The sequence below is a fragment of the Lynx canadensis genome, chromosome D2 (assembly GCF_007474595.2).
Source record: "Lynx canadensis isolate LIC74 chromosome D2, mLynCan4.pri.v2, whole genome shotgun sequence".
NCBI classification, from domain to species: domain Eukaryota; kingdom Metazoa; phylum Chordata; class Mammalia; order Carnivora; family Felidae; genus Lynx; species Lynx canadensis.
This window is the reverse complement of record NC_044313.2, coordinates 83,325,961-83,343,076: the sequence shown is the minus strand read 5'-3', so window position 1 is coordinate 83,343,076 and position 17,116 is coordinate 83,325,961. Positions and strand designations below refer to the sequence as shown.

Here is a 17,116-nt window from a genome sequence, read left to right as displayed (position 1 = left end):
CCTTATTGTTATATAAAGATGTCCAAACCTGGCAGAGGAAAACTACATGAAAAATTTAAATAGATAATTCAGTCCTGTGATTATTGTTTCATAATCATGCTTCCCCTTCTCATATAATCACATGGAAATACAATCAATTTATTTTATGGTTTATTTAAAGTGCTGATGGGGCACCTGGGTGGCCCAGTCAGTTGAGCATCTGATTTCGGCTCAGGTCACGATCTCACGGTTGATGAGTTCGAGCCCTGCGTGGGGCTCTGTGCTGACAGCTCAGAGCCTGGAACCTGCTTTGGATTCTGTGTCTCCCTCTCTCTCTGCCCCTGCGCTGCTCACTCTCTGTCCCTCTCTGTCTCTCAAAAATGAATAAACATTAAATTTTTTTTTTAAAAAAAGAAAAGAAAAACCAAATGAAATATGGTTAATTTCTGTATCAGTCTCATAACAAATATGGACTTAAGCACAATTGATACTGAATCGTGATATCTTATGTAGTAATAATGATGTTTGTGAGATAAGTATTTTATAATAGGAAACCTTGAAAAACTTTAGTCCAGATGTTAAAGTGGGATAAATTATTTTACAGAAAATTAACACTCATTGAATATCAATAGTGTAAGTAGGTATTTAGCTAGATATTTCTATGCATATTAATTTTAGAGAATTTTAATGGCTGCTAAACTGATATCTTAAAGAATTATTTTACTGCAGTCTCTCTGGAATTTGTAAAGTGTATACATGTGATATTTGTATTAGCATATACGTGTCGCTTTAAATTACAACACTGATCTTCCCATGATTTCCCAATACCTAAGGAAATATGAGGGTTCTAAAAGATTTGGTAAAGCACAGATTATCCCTGATGACATCATTCATTTGCATCTGGGCCTCAACCTTCCGTCATCATCTTGTAAAGCGTCAGAAGGAAAGCAGAGAAGCTTCAGAGTGGAAGTTTATTCCTTTACAATGAGCTTAAAATCAACCTTTACTTTCTCAAGTACTGCAAATAGGGACTGTAACTAATGTGGTCATTAATCAAGAACATAAAAAAGTTTAAAGGTGATATTGTAGATTAGGATTCCTTTTGTTAAAAAAAAAAAAAAACACGTTAAACCCAGGGCTGTTAGGTCCTTGGATTCCAGAGATAACAATGGTCAGCTGGGAAGATGAAAGTGTTTTTCCTATTGGCGAACTCGGGTGACAGCCGGCCAGGGTGCAGTTAGGAATCCTGGCTCTGCAGGACGGGCACAGGGACTCTGCCATTAGTCCTGCCCCCTGCTGACACCCTTCTCCGTTGACCTGGCCCTGTTGATTGTGACTTCCAGTTCAGGAATGGTGAGAAAGTAAGAGGCAAACTACATGGGTAGCAGCAGGGTAGGGTTAAAAACCTGGGGGGATAAGTCTCTTGTCTCTCTGAACTTTTTCAGGGCAAGCCAGAAGCAGCCTGTTTCTAAGTTTTCGCTAAGACAGTGAAGGTTATCCATTCATTTATTTAATCCACACAGATATATTGTTCACCCACGATGTGCTCACCGTGCTAGCAGGTCGGTGTTAATTGGCTATGGTTGGGATACAATAACGCAACACAATTAGCATAGCCCTGATAAATAATCTGTAGCTCAATCGCCTTATATTTGATCTTAATTGGAATGCGTGAGAAAAGATCACACAGGTACTACATCCGAATACTTCTACAATGTGGATCTACCTTTTCTGCAAAGTGGTCACCCACTCATTCCCCATTTTCTCTGCTTTGTGAGTTATTTTTCTACACCGGATTTTTGTAAAGAGTCATTTGTGGATGAGTAACAGGTGCTACCTTTCTCATTAAAGGGGTGATGATTGAAGGGGTGAGATTCCAACATTTGATACAGAAATGTGTCCTTTATGGCATATTTACTATGGCAGACATTATACACCCAGTGGATAGGAGTCTTCTCTCCAGCTACATCTTTTCACTGGATGAATGGTCACTGGCGGCCATGATTAAACTTGTGTTCTATTTGTGGACATAATCCCTTCACCCAACCATTGGTTACTTTCTTTTTTTGTTGTTGTTTTGTTTGGGTGTTTTTTAAACTTAGTTTTTATTTGAAACCGAATTTCACATAGTTGACTTCTGTGCTTACCTGAAATTTTTGCTTTTTAAAATTTAGTTTCACACAATCAACAATATAAAGCAACTTTGCTCAGATTAAGATATAATTTTTGAAAATTAGTGGACCAGTTGTAATTTTCCACAATTGTTCTCTTATTTAATGGTGTGTTACCATTGTCTTTAGAATTCTCATGTTGAATAACCATAAATAGAGTGAGCATTCACTTGCAGAGATACATGAGTTCAGTAAATTATTGTGTGAATCTTGTGAATTATTGTGTTAGGATTTGAACTGATCTTAGGTTTAAAGTTTTGTTGCCATTTCGTTTTCCTTCATTTCTTTAGTTTAGAGGTCAAAGGTCATACCAAAAAACACTGAAGCTTCTAGGTGTCATAACTTTCTGGACTTGAGAACATGGAGTTTCCAGAACCATTTAGATTGAAGAGAATTAGCTAGAAAGCACTGTTTCACCTTTGAAAGTGACAACTGGGGGCGCCTGGGTGGCGCAGTCGGTTAAGCGTCCGACTTCAGCCAGGTCACGATCTCGCGGTCCGTGAGTTCGAGCCCCGCGTCGGGCTCTGGGCTGATGGCTCAGAGCCTGGAGCCTGTTTCCGATTCTGTGTCTCCCTCTCTCTCTGCCCCTCCCCCATTCATGCTCTGTCTCTCTCTGTCCCCAAAATAAATAAACGTTGAAAAAAAAAAAATTTAAAAAAAAAAAAAAAGAAAGTGACAACTGTAGAATTCCAGAGTCATTATGGAACCAGGACAAATTTCCTAAGGGTGAACAAGCACAGGTAAACATCTTTGTGAGGAAATTCTTATGACTGTTAACCCCCAGGTTAGAGGGCGACATTGGTTCAAAGATTGTAGAACAATGAAAAAGAGAGAAAATGTGATCATTATTTAAAATACTTTGGAAAGTATATTTTTCATGGGTATTCAATTTGAAAAGATGAATGAGTTAAAATGAGCATAAGAGAGGCTTGTATGGATAGAGCTATTTCAAACTGGTTTCATAAAAAGAATAACATTCTTATTCACACAATTTAATTTGTGTAGAAGAAAGGAAAACCCCTAGAGCAGACATTTGAGGATTGTCTGACCAGCATCCACCCAGTCTCTTCTGAGAACTTCTTAATTTTTTATCTGATGAACTCAGATAAAACCTGAGACATAGTCATCAAGGAGTGGTTATTGAAACCAGAGCAGTCTTTAATGTTTTCAAACTGGAAAATGGTGGTGGTGGGGGGGGGGGGGGGGTTATTTGGTAGTAGATGTTTTTTTTTTTAACTTGGTTTTTTTTTTTTTTTGAATTTACATCCAAATAAGTTAGCATACAGTGCAATAATGATTTCAGAAGTAGATTCCCTAGTGCCCCTTACCCATTTAGCCCATCCCCCCTCCCACAACCCCTCCAGAAACCTTCAGTTTGTTCTCCATATTTATTAGTCTCTTCTGTTTTGTCCCCCTCCCTGTTTCTGTGTTACTTTTGTTTTCCTTCCCTTATGTTCATCTGTTTTGTCTCTTAAAGTCCTCATATGAGTGAAGTCATAGGATTTTTGTCTTCCTCTGACTGACTAATTTCACTTAGCACCCTCCGGTTCCATCCACATAGTTGCAAATGGCAAGATTTCATTCTTTTTTGATTACCAGGTAATACTCCATTGTATATACATATACCACATCTTCTTTGTCCATTCGTCCATCGATGGACATTTGGGCTCTTTCCATACTTTGGCTATTGTTGATAGTCTCCTTTGCTGTGCAGAAGCTTTTTATTTTGATGAGGTCCCCGTAGTTCATTTTTGCTTTTGTTTCCCTTGCCTCCAGAGACGTGTTGAGTAAGAAGTTGCTGCGGCCAAAATCAAAGAGGTTTTTGCCTGCTTTCTCAAGGATTTTGATGACTCCGTGTCTTACATTTAGGTCTTTCATCCATTTTTTAGTTTATTTTTGTGTATGGTGCAAGAAAGTGGTCCAGGTTCATGTTTTGCCTGTCACTGTCCAGTTTTCCCAGTATCACTTGCTGAAGAGACTGTCTTTATTCCACTGAATATTCTTTCCTGCTTTGCCCATATGTTTGTGAGTCCGTTTCTGGGTTCTCTGTTCCATTCCATTGATCTCAGTGTCTGTCTTGTGCCAGTACCATACTGTCTTGATGATGACAGCTTTGTAGTATAGCTTGAAGTCCGGGATTGTGATACCTCCTGCTTTAGTTTTCTTTTTAAAGACTGCTTTGGATACTCGGGGTATTTCTGGTTCCGTACAAATTTTAGGATTGTTTGTTCTAGCTCTGTGAAGAAGGCTGGTGTTGTTTTGATAGGGATTGCATTGAATATGTAGATTGCTTTGGATAGTATTGACATTTTAACATTATTTGTTCTTCCTATCCAGGAACGTGGAATCTTTTTCCATTTATTTTTTGTGTGTCTTCTTCAATTTCTTTCACAAGCTTTCTATAGTTTTCAGTGTATAGATTTTTCACCTCTTTGGTTAGATTTATTCCTAGGTATTTTATGGTTTTTGGTGCAACTGTAAATGGGATCGATTCCTTGATATCTCTTTCTGTTGCTTCATTGTTGGTGTATAGGACTGCGACCGATTTCTGTGCATTGCTTTTATATCCTGCAACTTTGCTGAATTCATGAATCAGCTCTAGCAGTTTTTTGGTAGAATCTGTAGGGTTTCCCACATAGAGTGTCATGTCATCTGCAAAGAGTGAAAGTTTGACCTACTCCTGGCCTATTTGGATGCCTTTTATTTATTTGTGTTGTCTGATTGCAGAGGCTAAGACTTCCAATAGTATGTTGAATAACAGTCGTGAGAGTGGACATCCCTGTCTTGTTCCTGACCTTAGGGGGAAAGCTCTCAGTTTTTCCCCATTGAGGATGGTATTAACGTTGGGTTGTTCATATATGGCTTTTATGATCTTGAGGTATGCTCCTTCTATCCCTACATTCTTGAGAGTTTTTATCAAGAAAGGATGCTGTATTTTGTCAAATGTTTTCTCTGCCTCTACTGAGAGGACCATATGGTTCTTGTCCTTTCTTTTATTGATGTGATGAATCACATTAATTGTTTTGTGGATATTGAACCAGCCCTGCATCCCAGGTATGAATCCCACTTGGTCGGGGTGAATAATTTTTTTTAATGTATTGTTGGATCCAGTTGGCTAATATCTTGTTGAGGATTTTTGCCTCCATGTTCATCAGGGAAGTCGGTCTGTAGTTCTCCTTTTTAGTGGGGTCTCTGTCTGGTTTTGGAATCAAGGTAATGCTGGCTTCATAGAAAGAGTTTGGAAGTTTTCTTTCCGTTTCTATTTTTTGGAACACCTTCAAGAGAATAGGTGTTAACTCTTCCTTTAATGTTTGGTAGAATTCCCCTGGAAATGCATCTGGCCCTGGACTCTTGTTTGTTGGCAGATTTTTGATGACTAATTCGAGTTCCTTACTGGTTATGGGTCTGTTCAAATTTTCTATTTCTTCCTGTTACAGTTTTGGTAATGTGTATGTTTCTAGGAATTTGTCCATTTCTTCCAAATTGCCCATTTTATTGGCATATAATTGCTTATAATATTCTCTTATTATTGTTTTTATTTCTGCTGTGTTGGTTGTGATCTCTCCTCTTTCATTCTTGATTTTATTTATTTGGGTCCATCCCTCTTTCTTTTTGATCAAACTGGCTAGTGGTTTATGAATTTTGTTAATTCTTTCAAACAACCAGCTTCTGGTTTCATTGATCTGTTCTACTGTTTTTGGTTTTTTTTTTGTTTTTTTTGTTTTTTTGTTTTTTTTTGGTTTCGATAGCATTAATTTCTGATCCAATCTTTATTATTTCCTGACTTCTGCTGGTTTGGGGTTTTATTTGCTGTTCTTTTTCCAGCTCCTTAATGCGTAAGGTTAGGTTGTGTATCTGAGATCTTTCTTCCTTCATTAGGAAGGCCTGGATTGCTATATATTTTCCTCTTATGACCACCTTTGCTGTGTCCGAGGTTTTCGGTTGTGGTGTTATCATTTTCATTGACTTCCATCTACTTTTGAATTTCTTCTTTAACTGCTTGGTTAGCCCATTCATTCTTTAGTAGGATGTTCTTCAGTCTCCAAGTATTTGTTTCCTTTCCAAATTGTTTCTTGTGGTTGATTTCGAGTTTCATAGCGTTGTGGTCTAAAAATATGCACAGTATGATCTTGATCTTTTGTACTTACTTAGGGCTGATTTGTGTCCCAGTATATGGTCTATTGTGGAGAGCGTTCCATGTGCACTGGAGAAGAATGTATATTCTGCTCTTTAGGGTGAAATGTTCTGAATATATCTGTTAAGTCCATCTGGGCCAGTGTGTCATTCAAAGCCATTGTTTCCTTGTTGATTTTTTGATTAGATGATCTGTCCATTGCTGTGATTGGGGTATTGAATTCTCCTACTATTATGGTATTACTATCGATGAGTTTCTTTATCTTTGTGATTGATTTATGTATTTGGGTGCCCCCACAGTTGACATATAAATGTTTACAATTGTTAGGTCTTCTTGGTGGATAGACCCCTTGATTATGATATAATGCCCTTCTGCATCTTTTGATACACTCTTTATTTTAAAGTCTAGATTGTCTGATATAAGTATGGCTACTCTGGCTTTCTTTTGTTGACCATTAGCATGATAGATCATTCTCCATCCCCTTATTTTCTTTTTTTATTTAACTTTATTTTTTATTTTTTAAAATTTACATCCAAATTAGTATATAGTGAAGCATTGATTTCAGTAGATTCCTTAATGCCCCTTACCCATTTAGCCCATCCCCCCTCCCACAACGCTTCTCCATCCCCTTATTTTCAATCTGATGGTGTCTTTAGGTCTAAAGTGGGTCTTTTGTAAACAGCATATAGATGGATCTTGTTTTCTTATCCATTCTCTTATCCTATGTCTTTTGATTGGAGCATTGAGTCCACCGATGATTAGAGTACTGAAAGATATGAATTACTGCCGTTATGATGCTTGTAGGAGTTTCTGGTGGTGTTTTCTGGTCCTTTCTAATCTTTGTTGCTTTTGGTATTTATGTGTATATATATATATATATATATATATATATATATATATATATTTTTTTTTTTTTTTTTCATCTTTTCTCCCCTCAGAAAGTCCCCCTTAAAATTTTTTGCAGGGCTAGTTTCAAACTCCTTTAATTTTTGTTTGCCTGGGAAACTTTTTATCTCTCCCTCTATATTGAATGATAGCCTTGCTGGATAAAGAATTCTTGGCTGCATATTTTTCTGATTCAGCACATTGAATATATCCTGCCACTTCTTTCTGGCCTGCCAAGTTTCTGTGGATAGGTCTGCTGCAAACCTGATCTGTCTTCCCTTGCCGGTTAGGGACTACTTTTCCCTTGCTGCTTTCATGATTCTCTCCTTGCCTGAGTATTTTGTGAATTTGACTAGGGTACGCCTTGTTGATGGTCGTTTTTTGTTGAATCTAATGGGGGGTCCTCTGTGCTTCCTGGATTTTGATGTCTGTGTCTTTCCCCAGGTTAGGAAAGCTTTCTGCTATGATTTGCTCACATAACCCTTCTACCCCTATTTCTCTCCCTCCCTCTTCTGGGACCCCTATTGTGGGAGGCTGGGCCCCAGTGCCGGGCTGAGACCGGGTCAAGCAACGGCTCCCTGTTGACTCAGCCAACCTGGTGGTTCCCCCTCCCATTCCCCCACTTTCATGGGCATACGAAAGCCTTGTCAAGGCTGAGAAAGTTAATTCCTGAAGCCTGTGGTCTGTGGGTGTTGGCAGTAATGTTACCTCCCCTTTTTCTACCCCCGGTCAAATAGAAACAAACATGGGAACTGTGTTTTGCTAGCAATCTTATCAACAAGGTCTTGCTGTGACCCGTTTAGAAAATTCACAAGGTACACAGAACTAAATGTTTTGGTTGGCAGCCTTCATGTGAAACCTGTTTATTCTTAGAATGGCCTGACCCGTAACAGTCTTGATATAAAAGATTGTGTACAGCAACAATAAAGCCATCACTTGGGCCATCAGCCCAGGGGACCCTCCTGTTCCCAAACTGTCTTCTCTTCTCTCTTTTTTTTCTTACATTCCCCTACCCTCAGGACCCTGATCTCGGTGTTTGTTGCACCGGTCGCAACACCCTATGATTCTCATGTTGTTCCATTTAATGAGTCACTGATTCTCTAATTCTTAAATCATGCTCTTTTGACTTAATCTCCTTCTTTTTCTCTGCTTCCTTATTCTCTGTAAGTTTCTCCTCTATATCGCTGAGTCTCTGTTCTGCCTCATCCATCCTTGTCGCCGCAGCATCCATCCGTGATTACAGCTGAGTTATAGCATTTTTAATTTCATTCTGGGTATTTTTTACCTCTTTTATCTCCACAGAATGGGATTCTAATCTATTTTCAACTTGAGCTAGTATTCTTATCGTGATTCTAAATTCTGGTTCAGACATCTTGCTTGTATCTGTGTTGGTTAAATCCCTGGCTGTCGTTTCTTCATACTCTTTCTTTTGGGGTGAATTCTTTCGTTTTGTCATTTTGAAAGGAGAAAAGGAGTTAATGAGGTAGAAAAATTAAAACTTAAAAAAAACACACACACACAAATCTAACAAATGATGCTAGATCCTAGGTGTGTTTTGGTCTGGGTGTTGAAAGTCGTTTGACAGATTAGAGAAAAAAAAGGGAGAAAAAAAAGGAAATCGTTTGAGAATTTGAAAAAATGAATACACTGAAGTAGACTAAAATGAGATGATGGGAGTAAAATAGAATTTGAAAAATTTACATAAAAGTAAAGAATATAGTAGAAAAAATTAAAATATTTTTAATAAAAATTAAAAATAAAAATGAATTTTTTCTCTTTCTGTATTCAAGAAAAAGAAAAGAAGCAAAAAAAGACAAAAAAGAGAAATAAAACAAAGAAATCGTTTGAAAATTTGAAAAAGTGAATACACAGTAGTAGACTAAAATAAAATGAAAGTAAAATGGAATTTGAAAAAATTTACATAAAATCAAAAAATACAGTAAAAAAATTTTACGAAAAATATTTTTAATAGAAATTGAAAGTAAAAATGAAGTGTTTCTCTTTCTGCATTCAAGAAAAAGAAAAGAAACGTAAAAGAGAAAAAAGAAAAAGAAAAAAGAAGAAAATCGTTTGAAAATTTGAAAAGGTGAATACACTGATGTAGACTAAAATAAAATGATGGAAGTGAAATAGAATTTGAAAAAATTTACACAAAATTAAAAAATATAGTAATAAAAATTAAAGAAAAATATTTAATAAAAATTAAAAATAAGAATGAAATTTTCTTTCTGTATTCAAGAAAAAGAAGTGTAAAAGAGAAAAAAAAAGAAAGAAAATTGAATACATGGACCTGCTAACAGATTGAAATAGGACTGAAATGACTTCGTTTTCCCCTAGAAGTCAGACTCTGAAGCGCTTTATAGTCCATAAACTAAGCCGGTGGTGAGACTTGTGTTCAAGGAGGGAGGTTGGCCCAGGTGGGCGGGGCTCAGTGTAACGGCTCCGTCCTCCACCAGGTGGCGCTGCTCGCCTTCTGGGGTGGAGTGTTGCGGCGCTCTTGGGTGCGTATGCGCATGCGCGGCAGAGGTGCAAATGGCGTCAGCCACCTACCTGGCCTCTTCTCCGTCTTCAGCCCTCGGCCACGCCCCGCTTTCTCACTGTCCGTGACCAGGCCCCGGGCAGTACCTCTCTCCTGAGTTCTGTCTCAGATGCGGCTGTTTTCCCCTGCCCCTTACTTCCGAAGGACCGCGGCTTTGACCGGTTCCGCCCTCTGCGGGAGGGTCTCACCCAGCAATGGCCGAAGGAGCAATGGCCGAGTGTCGGCCGCACCCAGGAACGCTTGTGGGACCCTGCTGCTGCCGGTGCCCGAGACTGCGGCTGGGTGCCAGCCCGCCCCAGAAAAGGTTCGCGAGATAGTGTAGCAGCGGCGTTTCAGGGATGATGGAAACTCACAACACCTATCTGGCACCAGGCTTCACCCTTAACGAGGGTGCTTGTTCCAGCCCCAGCGAATGTGGCCGTTTTCTGGGGTCTGCCGGGACCAGGGGGCTTCAACCGTCTCCACCAAGTGTCCTTCCAGCAGTGGAACCGCTTTTCCCCGTGTGGCCCGAGAACCTCCCGGACCCCACCCTGCTCCTGGGGATTCGCCCTTCCCATCAGAGCACCGCCAGGTAGGGAGCTGCGGAGTTGCAGCCTTTGCATCCCCCTTGTTTACAGTCTTAATGGAATTGAAACCCTCTCCTTTGTCCCTTTTTAGTTAAGTCCCTGCGGCTGTTTCCAATTTTCCACTTTCTCTCCAGCTGCTTTTGTGGAGGGGTGCTTTTTTCGTATTCTCCCCGACCCCCACGCCCCCCACCTCTCTCCGCCCTCAAAAGCTGTTCCCTACCTTTCGCGGCTTCGCTCCCCAAATTCACCTGTCCGCACCGCGTACCTGCTGACTTCTTTCGTTCAGGTTGTGCAGATTGTTGTGTTAATCCTCCAGTCAGTTTTCTAGGTGTGCAGGATGGTCTAGTGTTGGTCTGGCTATATTTCGTGGACGTGAGACACACAAAAAACTTCCATGCTGTTCCCCCATCTTGGCTCCCCTCCTCAACTATTGGTTACTTTCAACCCTAAAATTAAAAATATATACATATTGTACATTATTAAACTGAGAGACTATCGTTGCTAGTTTTACACTTAAGAATAAAAAAATATTGTTTTAGTTTATGTCAGTTTATATTATTTCATAAGGTGTTTATAAATTTGTCACTTTGGTGTCATTGGTAGTGTATGTGAAGTGTTTGTGAACATGAACAGTTGAATTGTTTCACTGAAATTAGTAGAACACAATACTTTAGTGCCTATTAAATCAAGTAAAATGAATTACCAAGACATTGTAATTAAAAGAAATAGCAACTTCACATTATTATGCCGGAAGCAACATTTTCAGTGTCCTCTGTGGAACTTGGGGTATTAGACTTGCCATTTGGGAATGACTTTCTGATATAAGCCATTTCCATTGTTTCAGTCAAAAAAAAAAATACAATAAGTATTTACTCCAGTGAAATTTTTTTCTACTAAATAGCCACCAATTAAAAATATATTATTTTTTATCCTCCAGGCAATACAGCTAAAGTGTATATTGAAATTCAGGATGAAAATGATCATCCCCCAGTGTTTCAGAAAAAATTCTACATTGGAGGTGTGTCTGAAGATGCAAGAATGTTTACTTCTGTGCTCAGAGTTAAGGTAGGAGGACTTTTATTAAGACACAGAGCTCAGGTAAAGAGCTCAGATTACAGGTAAACTGTAACCATGCAGTTTGCATTAACTGAGTAAGTACTCAGTATTCATGTGGTTTAAACAAAAGTCTGAAACTCGGAGATACATGAGTTTAAGTAGCCAAGCTAAATACCGATTAATTACGAGGCTCATACTATGGAACTTTTATGTTTTATTTTTACTACAAAAACAGGAAAAATTACTTATGATAAATTACACTGAGGGGCACCTGGGTGTCTCGGTCAGTTGAGCGAGCGACATCGGCTCAGACCATGATCTTGAGTTCATGAGTTCGAGCCCCGCATGGGGCTCTGTGCTGACAGCTCTGAGCCTGGAGCCTGCTTCTGATTCTCTGTCTCCCTCTCTCTCTGCCCTCCCCCACTCATGCTCTGTCTCTGTCTCAGAAATAAATACATTGAAAAAAAAATTTTTTTAATTTACATTGAAAAAGATATTAAATCAGTAAAATGTATGTCTCCTAGTAGATTTTTATGCCTCCATACAGGCATTCAATAGGTTTAATTCAGGATAGCCCCAAAGATTGCAGAATGGAGTTTCTAGTGGTAAATATAAAATTGCCATTTCCTAGTAGAAGAAATAATAATGTATGGTCGCCTGGATGGCTCAGTTGGTTGAGTGTCTGACTTTGGCTCAGGTCATGGATCTTGCACTTTGTGGGTTTGAGCCCTGTGTTGGGCTCTGTGCTGACAGTTCAGAGCCTGGAGCCTGCTTCGGATTCTGTCTCCCTCTCTCTCTCTGTCCCTGCCCTGCTCGGGGTCTGTCTCTCTCTTTCAAAAATAAATAAACCTCAAAAAATTTTTAAAAAGAAGAAATAATTTAATAAATTATTTTTTCTGCAATATTATTCTAAAATTTAAAATCGTGATTAAACACAGGACTACTAATTTTACACTTTACTAAAAGTTAAAGAAAACTCAGATATGTCAGAAAAAATAGCAAATCTACTTTGAATTTTTAAAAAGCACAATATCCAAGATTAACGCTGATAATTTTTTCACTTTTCTCCACTTAGTTATCATCAAAGATGTTGAAAGATTTTGTAAATGGCCAGCAGTACATAAAGTTGTACTAATTTTATTACTGAAAAATAAATTGATAGATACTGTATTACACAGGGAGAAAAGTTTGCAGGCTAGTGCATTTTAAATGCTTAATTATAGTTATTTTTCTGAAAGTATTTTAGGAATATATTTTTAAAAACTATTAATGTGTACACAGAAAACCTAAATTTTCCTGAGCAAATCCCACTCATGATCAGTTGCCTTTTTCTTTGTGTACCAGAACCATATGATTAGAACTCTTCTTACATATAGTTTTTCCATGTTCTGCACACCAAGTATGAAGGAGGAAAAGTCAACCAAGCAAATGCGCACATGTATTGTGCCTGCGAAATAGCTCCTTCATACACTGACCCCTGATGGGAATCACCACTTATAATTCAAAGTGGTCCACGAAAGGGTTGTTCTCATCATGTCTAAACCACATTATGATTTGCAAGTACAAAGCAACTCCAAAGAGTTTATTTTTATTGTATTTTACACTTTAGTCCCAAGAACTGTTGACTGATTCTGTTCACTTAGTCAATATTTTTTGAATACTTATGTCCTTATGTAATGTCCTAGAAATTGACATACAGCAGTTCAAAAAAACAATCAAACAAATAAAATCAAAGTTAACACCTTAGTAATATGGAAAAACTGGTGTAAGAAACAAATGATTGATAAAATCAGTAGCTATTTAATAGCTTAATTATAGTCATGTGGTCATGTGGTCAAGGGCATGACGTGTGGATTTCTAGGTAAGATGCATTCTGCTCATTATGCTGTCAGGTCCCTAAAGCTAGATGGACTGAGAGGTCAGCATGGCTGGAAGGCTGGTTGGAGAGGAGATTGGAAACATAGCCCAGGACTAGAATATGGGGGTTCTCCTAGATGTGTTAGAAAGGAAGTCTTTGAACTGTTTTGTTCAGAGGCATGACATAATCCAGTATAAAAGGATTATCCTGGATGTTGGGCAGGTTGGAGTGGGGGTGGTTAGCAGTGTTTTCAAACAAGAGTAGACAGGCCAACACATGACTTTCCAGGAGAGACTTGAAAGTGGACTGAACCACAGTGGTAGGCTGGGGCAGTGGTCACAAGGGAGTCAAAGACAGCCAAAAGGCTTTGCTGATGGATTATGTGTGGGGCATTAGAGGAAATCAAGATTGGTCCTGAGGTTTTGTTCCTAACAGGTCCCCATCCCTCCCCCATGTACTGTGCTATCAGAAATCAAGAATTCATCTTTAACTCTCATCTTTTTAGAGATTTTATGATGGGGGGGGGGCTTGTTTAATATGGCAAGGCTGTTGCAGATGCAGAGAGAGAGAGAAGGAAGAGAGAGAGGGAGAGAGAGGGAGGTAAAGGGAGATGGAAAGAGGAAGGGGAGGGAGACTAAGGGAGGGAGAAAAGGGGGGGCAGAAGGGGAGAAAGGGGAAGAGAGAGAGAAGGAGGGACAGGGACTTTAACACTGTATTGACGCAAATATGTGCTGTGATAATCAAGCCATCTAGGAAAGCACAAATTGCCCTGTGGACTCAGAGCAGGAGACATTTCACTTGGTGAAAGAGCTGAGCGCTCCCCGGAGGATGAAGAATTTGAGTGGCCCCCGGGGATGGTTACATTTTCTCAAAGTGAAGCTTAAATGGGGCGGAGAGTCTCAGCAGAGGAAGCACAGGGAGCCAAACCCCAAAAGGAGAGTGCGCTCCCTGGAACAGTGATTGGAGGGAGGAGCTCGGGAGGTGGTGGGAGTGATAAATCTTAGCTGGTGGACCCTTCCGAGAGCTGCCTTTGGCCTTGACGCCTGGAATCTTCTCCTTTCCCAATTTAATCAGAGTGGGAGTGAGCTAAGCACTTCTTTTCAAGTCACAAGTAGAGCAGCAAAAATCTTATTGGAAACAGCAAGATTCTGGGTCCGCCAGGCTCCGGGGTTTGATGGAGAGACCACCTAGCAAACAGGGAAGCAGCCCACGACTGGGAAGGAGGCTTTCACACCACTGTCTGTGAAGCAGGGGGCAGCAACACTGCATCTACTCTACGTGCAAGTTCATTTCCTTTAGTTCATCGGGAAATGCATAATAATACAGTTTCAATTTTAAAAAATTGTGTATTATAGGAAGGGAAAGAGGAGACGTATTGTAGAATTGACTAAGTAAGATGAGACTTTAAAATGTACTGGTAAATCAGGGTGCCTTTGGCTCAGTCAGTGGAGCGTCTGACTTGGGCTCAGGTCATGATCTCACGGTCCGTGAGTTCGAGTCCCGCGTCGGGCTCTGTGCTGACTGCCCGGAGCCTGGAGCCTGCTTTGGATTCTGTGTCTCCCCCTCTCTCTGCCTTTCCCCTGCTTATTCTCTCTCTCTCCTCTCTCTCTCTCTCTCAAAAATAAAAAAACATTAACAAAAATTTTAGGGACGTCTGGGTGGCTCAGTTGGTTAAGTGTCTGACTTCAGCTCAGGTCATGAACTCACAAGTCATGGGTTCCAGCCCCGTGCTGGGCGACAGCTCAGAGCCTGGAGCCCACTTTGGAATCGGTGTCTCCCCTCTCTCTGCCCCTCTCCCATTCACACTCGCTCTCGCTCTCTCTCTCAAAAATAAATAAACATTTAAAAAAATAAAATATGCTGGTAAATTGAATATACTTACTAGCTTAAAATACGGATAGTGGATTAAGGGCGTTACTAAAACATGCTAAGGTAAAGGCAATACAATGAGAACATTATTGACACAATTTGTGCTGTATAAGTGATAATAAAAGAAAGCTGTGTATATATGCTCTGAAGTGGCATATCTAATATGCTTACAGACTGGTTCAAAGTTCACTTTTTTTAAGAAAATCTGTATTGTATTCCTGGTGTGTGGAAAATACAGAGGCAAACAAAACAGACTCCCTTCTGCCCTTACAGAGTTAACATTCCAGTAACTAGACCGAAAAAGTAAATAAATAAGGCTTTATTTGGTCCCTGGCTCAAGAAGTTTGAATGTTCATGTCATGGTAAAGTACTTCCTAGATTGTGTCAAAAGGACACAGAACAAAAGTATTAATTTGGGAGTATCCCACCACATTTACTCTGGTTTAACGTCGATATCTCCGTCACAACTGACTCTACCAAATTGATTTCCATTGGTCACAAGCGATCGTTATTCTAATTGCAGGGAGAGGGAGAAGGAAATCAATAGTAATTTCTCTCTTCAGTCTTTAACACAAGAATTAGCATCAGTTAAAAGTATCACCTTTAGTTTATACCCAGAAGAACTGAAAGCAAGGAGGCAAGCTGGTTCCCTATTGTTCCTAGCATTATTATTATTATTCATAATAGCTAAGAGGTGGGAGCAATCTATGTATCCATTGGCAGGCGGAACGATGGGCATAATGAGGTACAAACAGTGGAATTTTATTCAGTCTTACAAAAGAAGGAAATGTTGACATATGCTACATCATGGATAAACCCTGAAGACCATACGCCAAGTGAAATACGCAAGAAACAAACAGGCAAAGGTATACTTGCACTGTGCGGGGTTCCCAGAATCGTCCCATTCGTGGGGGGGGGAGGGCAGCAGAGAGAGGGGAGTGGGGTAATTAGTGCTCAGTGGTTTCAGAGTTCCAATTTGGGAGGAAGAAAAAGTGCCACACAGGAACGGTGGTTAACAGTCGCACAATAATGTAAATGGGCTTAAGGTAACTGATTTAGACGCTGAACAAATGGTTAGAATGGTGAATTTAATGATGGATATTTTAGCACAGTAAAAGAAAAATCCCAAAGGAAAGGGGGCATCTCCAATGTTGGCAGAATATGAAAACTGTTCCTTTCGAAACCGTTATTCTCCTGTGGTATGCATCCCAGGTTGATGTGCATGTGAATCTTAGACTGGGAACCAAAGATATGTGGTAGTCTACTAATCTGAATTGATTATGTAACTATGGGTCTTAACATTTTATTCTCCTACACATCATCCTGCTATCAGTCCTGGCTGCAGCCCTGTGGAAGTGACACTCCCACCTGCAGGGCTATGCGTCAGAATCTCTAGCACCTTCTCTGTTGCAAAAGCCCCATGTTTGGGGCAAGGGTGTTCGTTGAATATCACTTACTAAAATGTCGTCTGGTAATAAAAAATGACTGATACATTTGCTTACATCAGACAAACAGACCACTATGACGGAGATGCTATAATGATTTAAAAAAAGCAATTAGCTGCAAGCAAATATTTTGCTACATATATATTTTTAAGTCAAATAAACAGTGTCCAGAATATAGAAAAAAAAAAAAAAACTGTTCAAAAGCAACTATTCAGCCAACAAAAGCAAGGTTGAAAAAAATTCATGAGTATTTGCCATATGACTCGTAACATCCCATGTGAGGTCAGTAAGATTAAGCTGGACTTTTGAACACTAACTTTTTTGTTCCTGTTTGTACTTTGGGAAGTGTTCATCTATGAGTCCTCCTTATTAATAACAATAACTGCCATCTGTTTCTCCTTATTATTTTTCTGAGAACTGTAAAAAAAAATCTTTACATATTTTAGCCAGTAGAATTTATTTCAATAATAACAAGCATGCCCAAGAACTGGGTGGCTCAGTCGGTTAAGTGTCCGACTTCGGCTCTGGTCAATTATCTCGCGGTTCGTGAGTTCAAGCCCCACATCAGGCTCCATGCCTACAGCTCAGCTTCTGTGCCTCCCTCTCTCTCTGC

General features: G+C 39.6%; 1 protein-coding gene across 1 annotated transcript in view; it reads left to right on the top strand.

The window, feature by feature from the left end:
* PCDH15 (protocadherin related 15) overlaps positions 1-17,116 on the top strand; it is a 786,947-nt gene that overhangs the window by 682,156 nt on the left and 87,675 nt on the right. Inside the window, 1 exon segment of the mRNA XM_032595259.1 lies at positions 11,213-11,340. Coding sequence (XP_032451150.1) covers positions 11,213-11,340 — 128 coding nt within the window.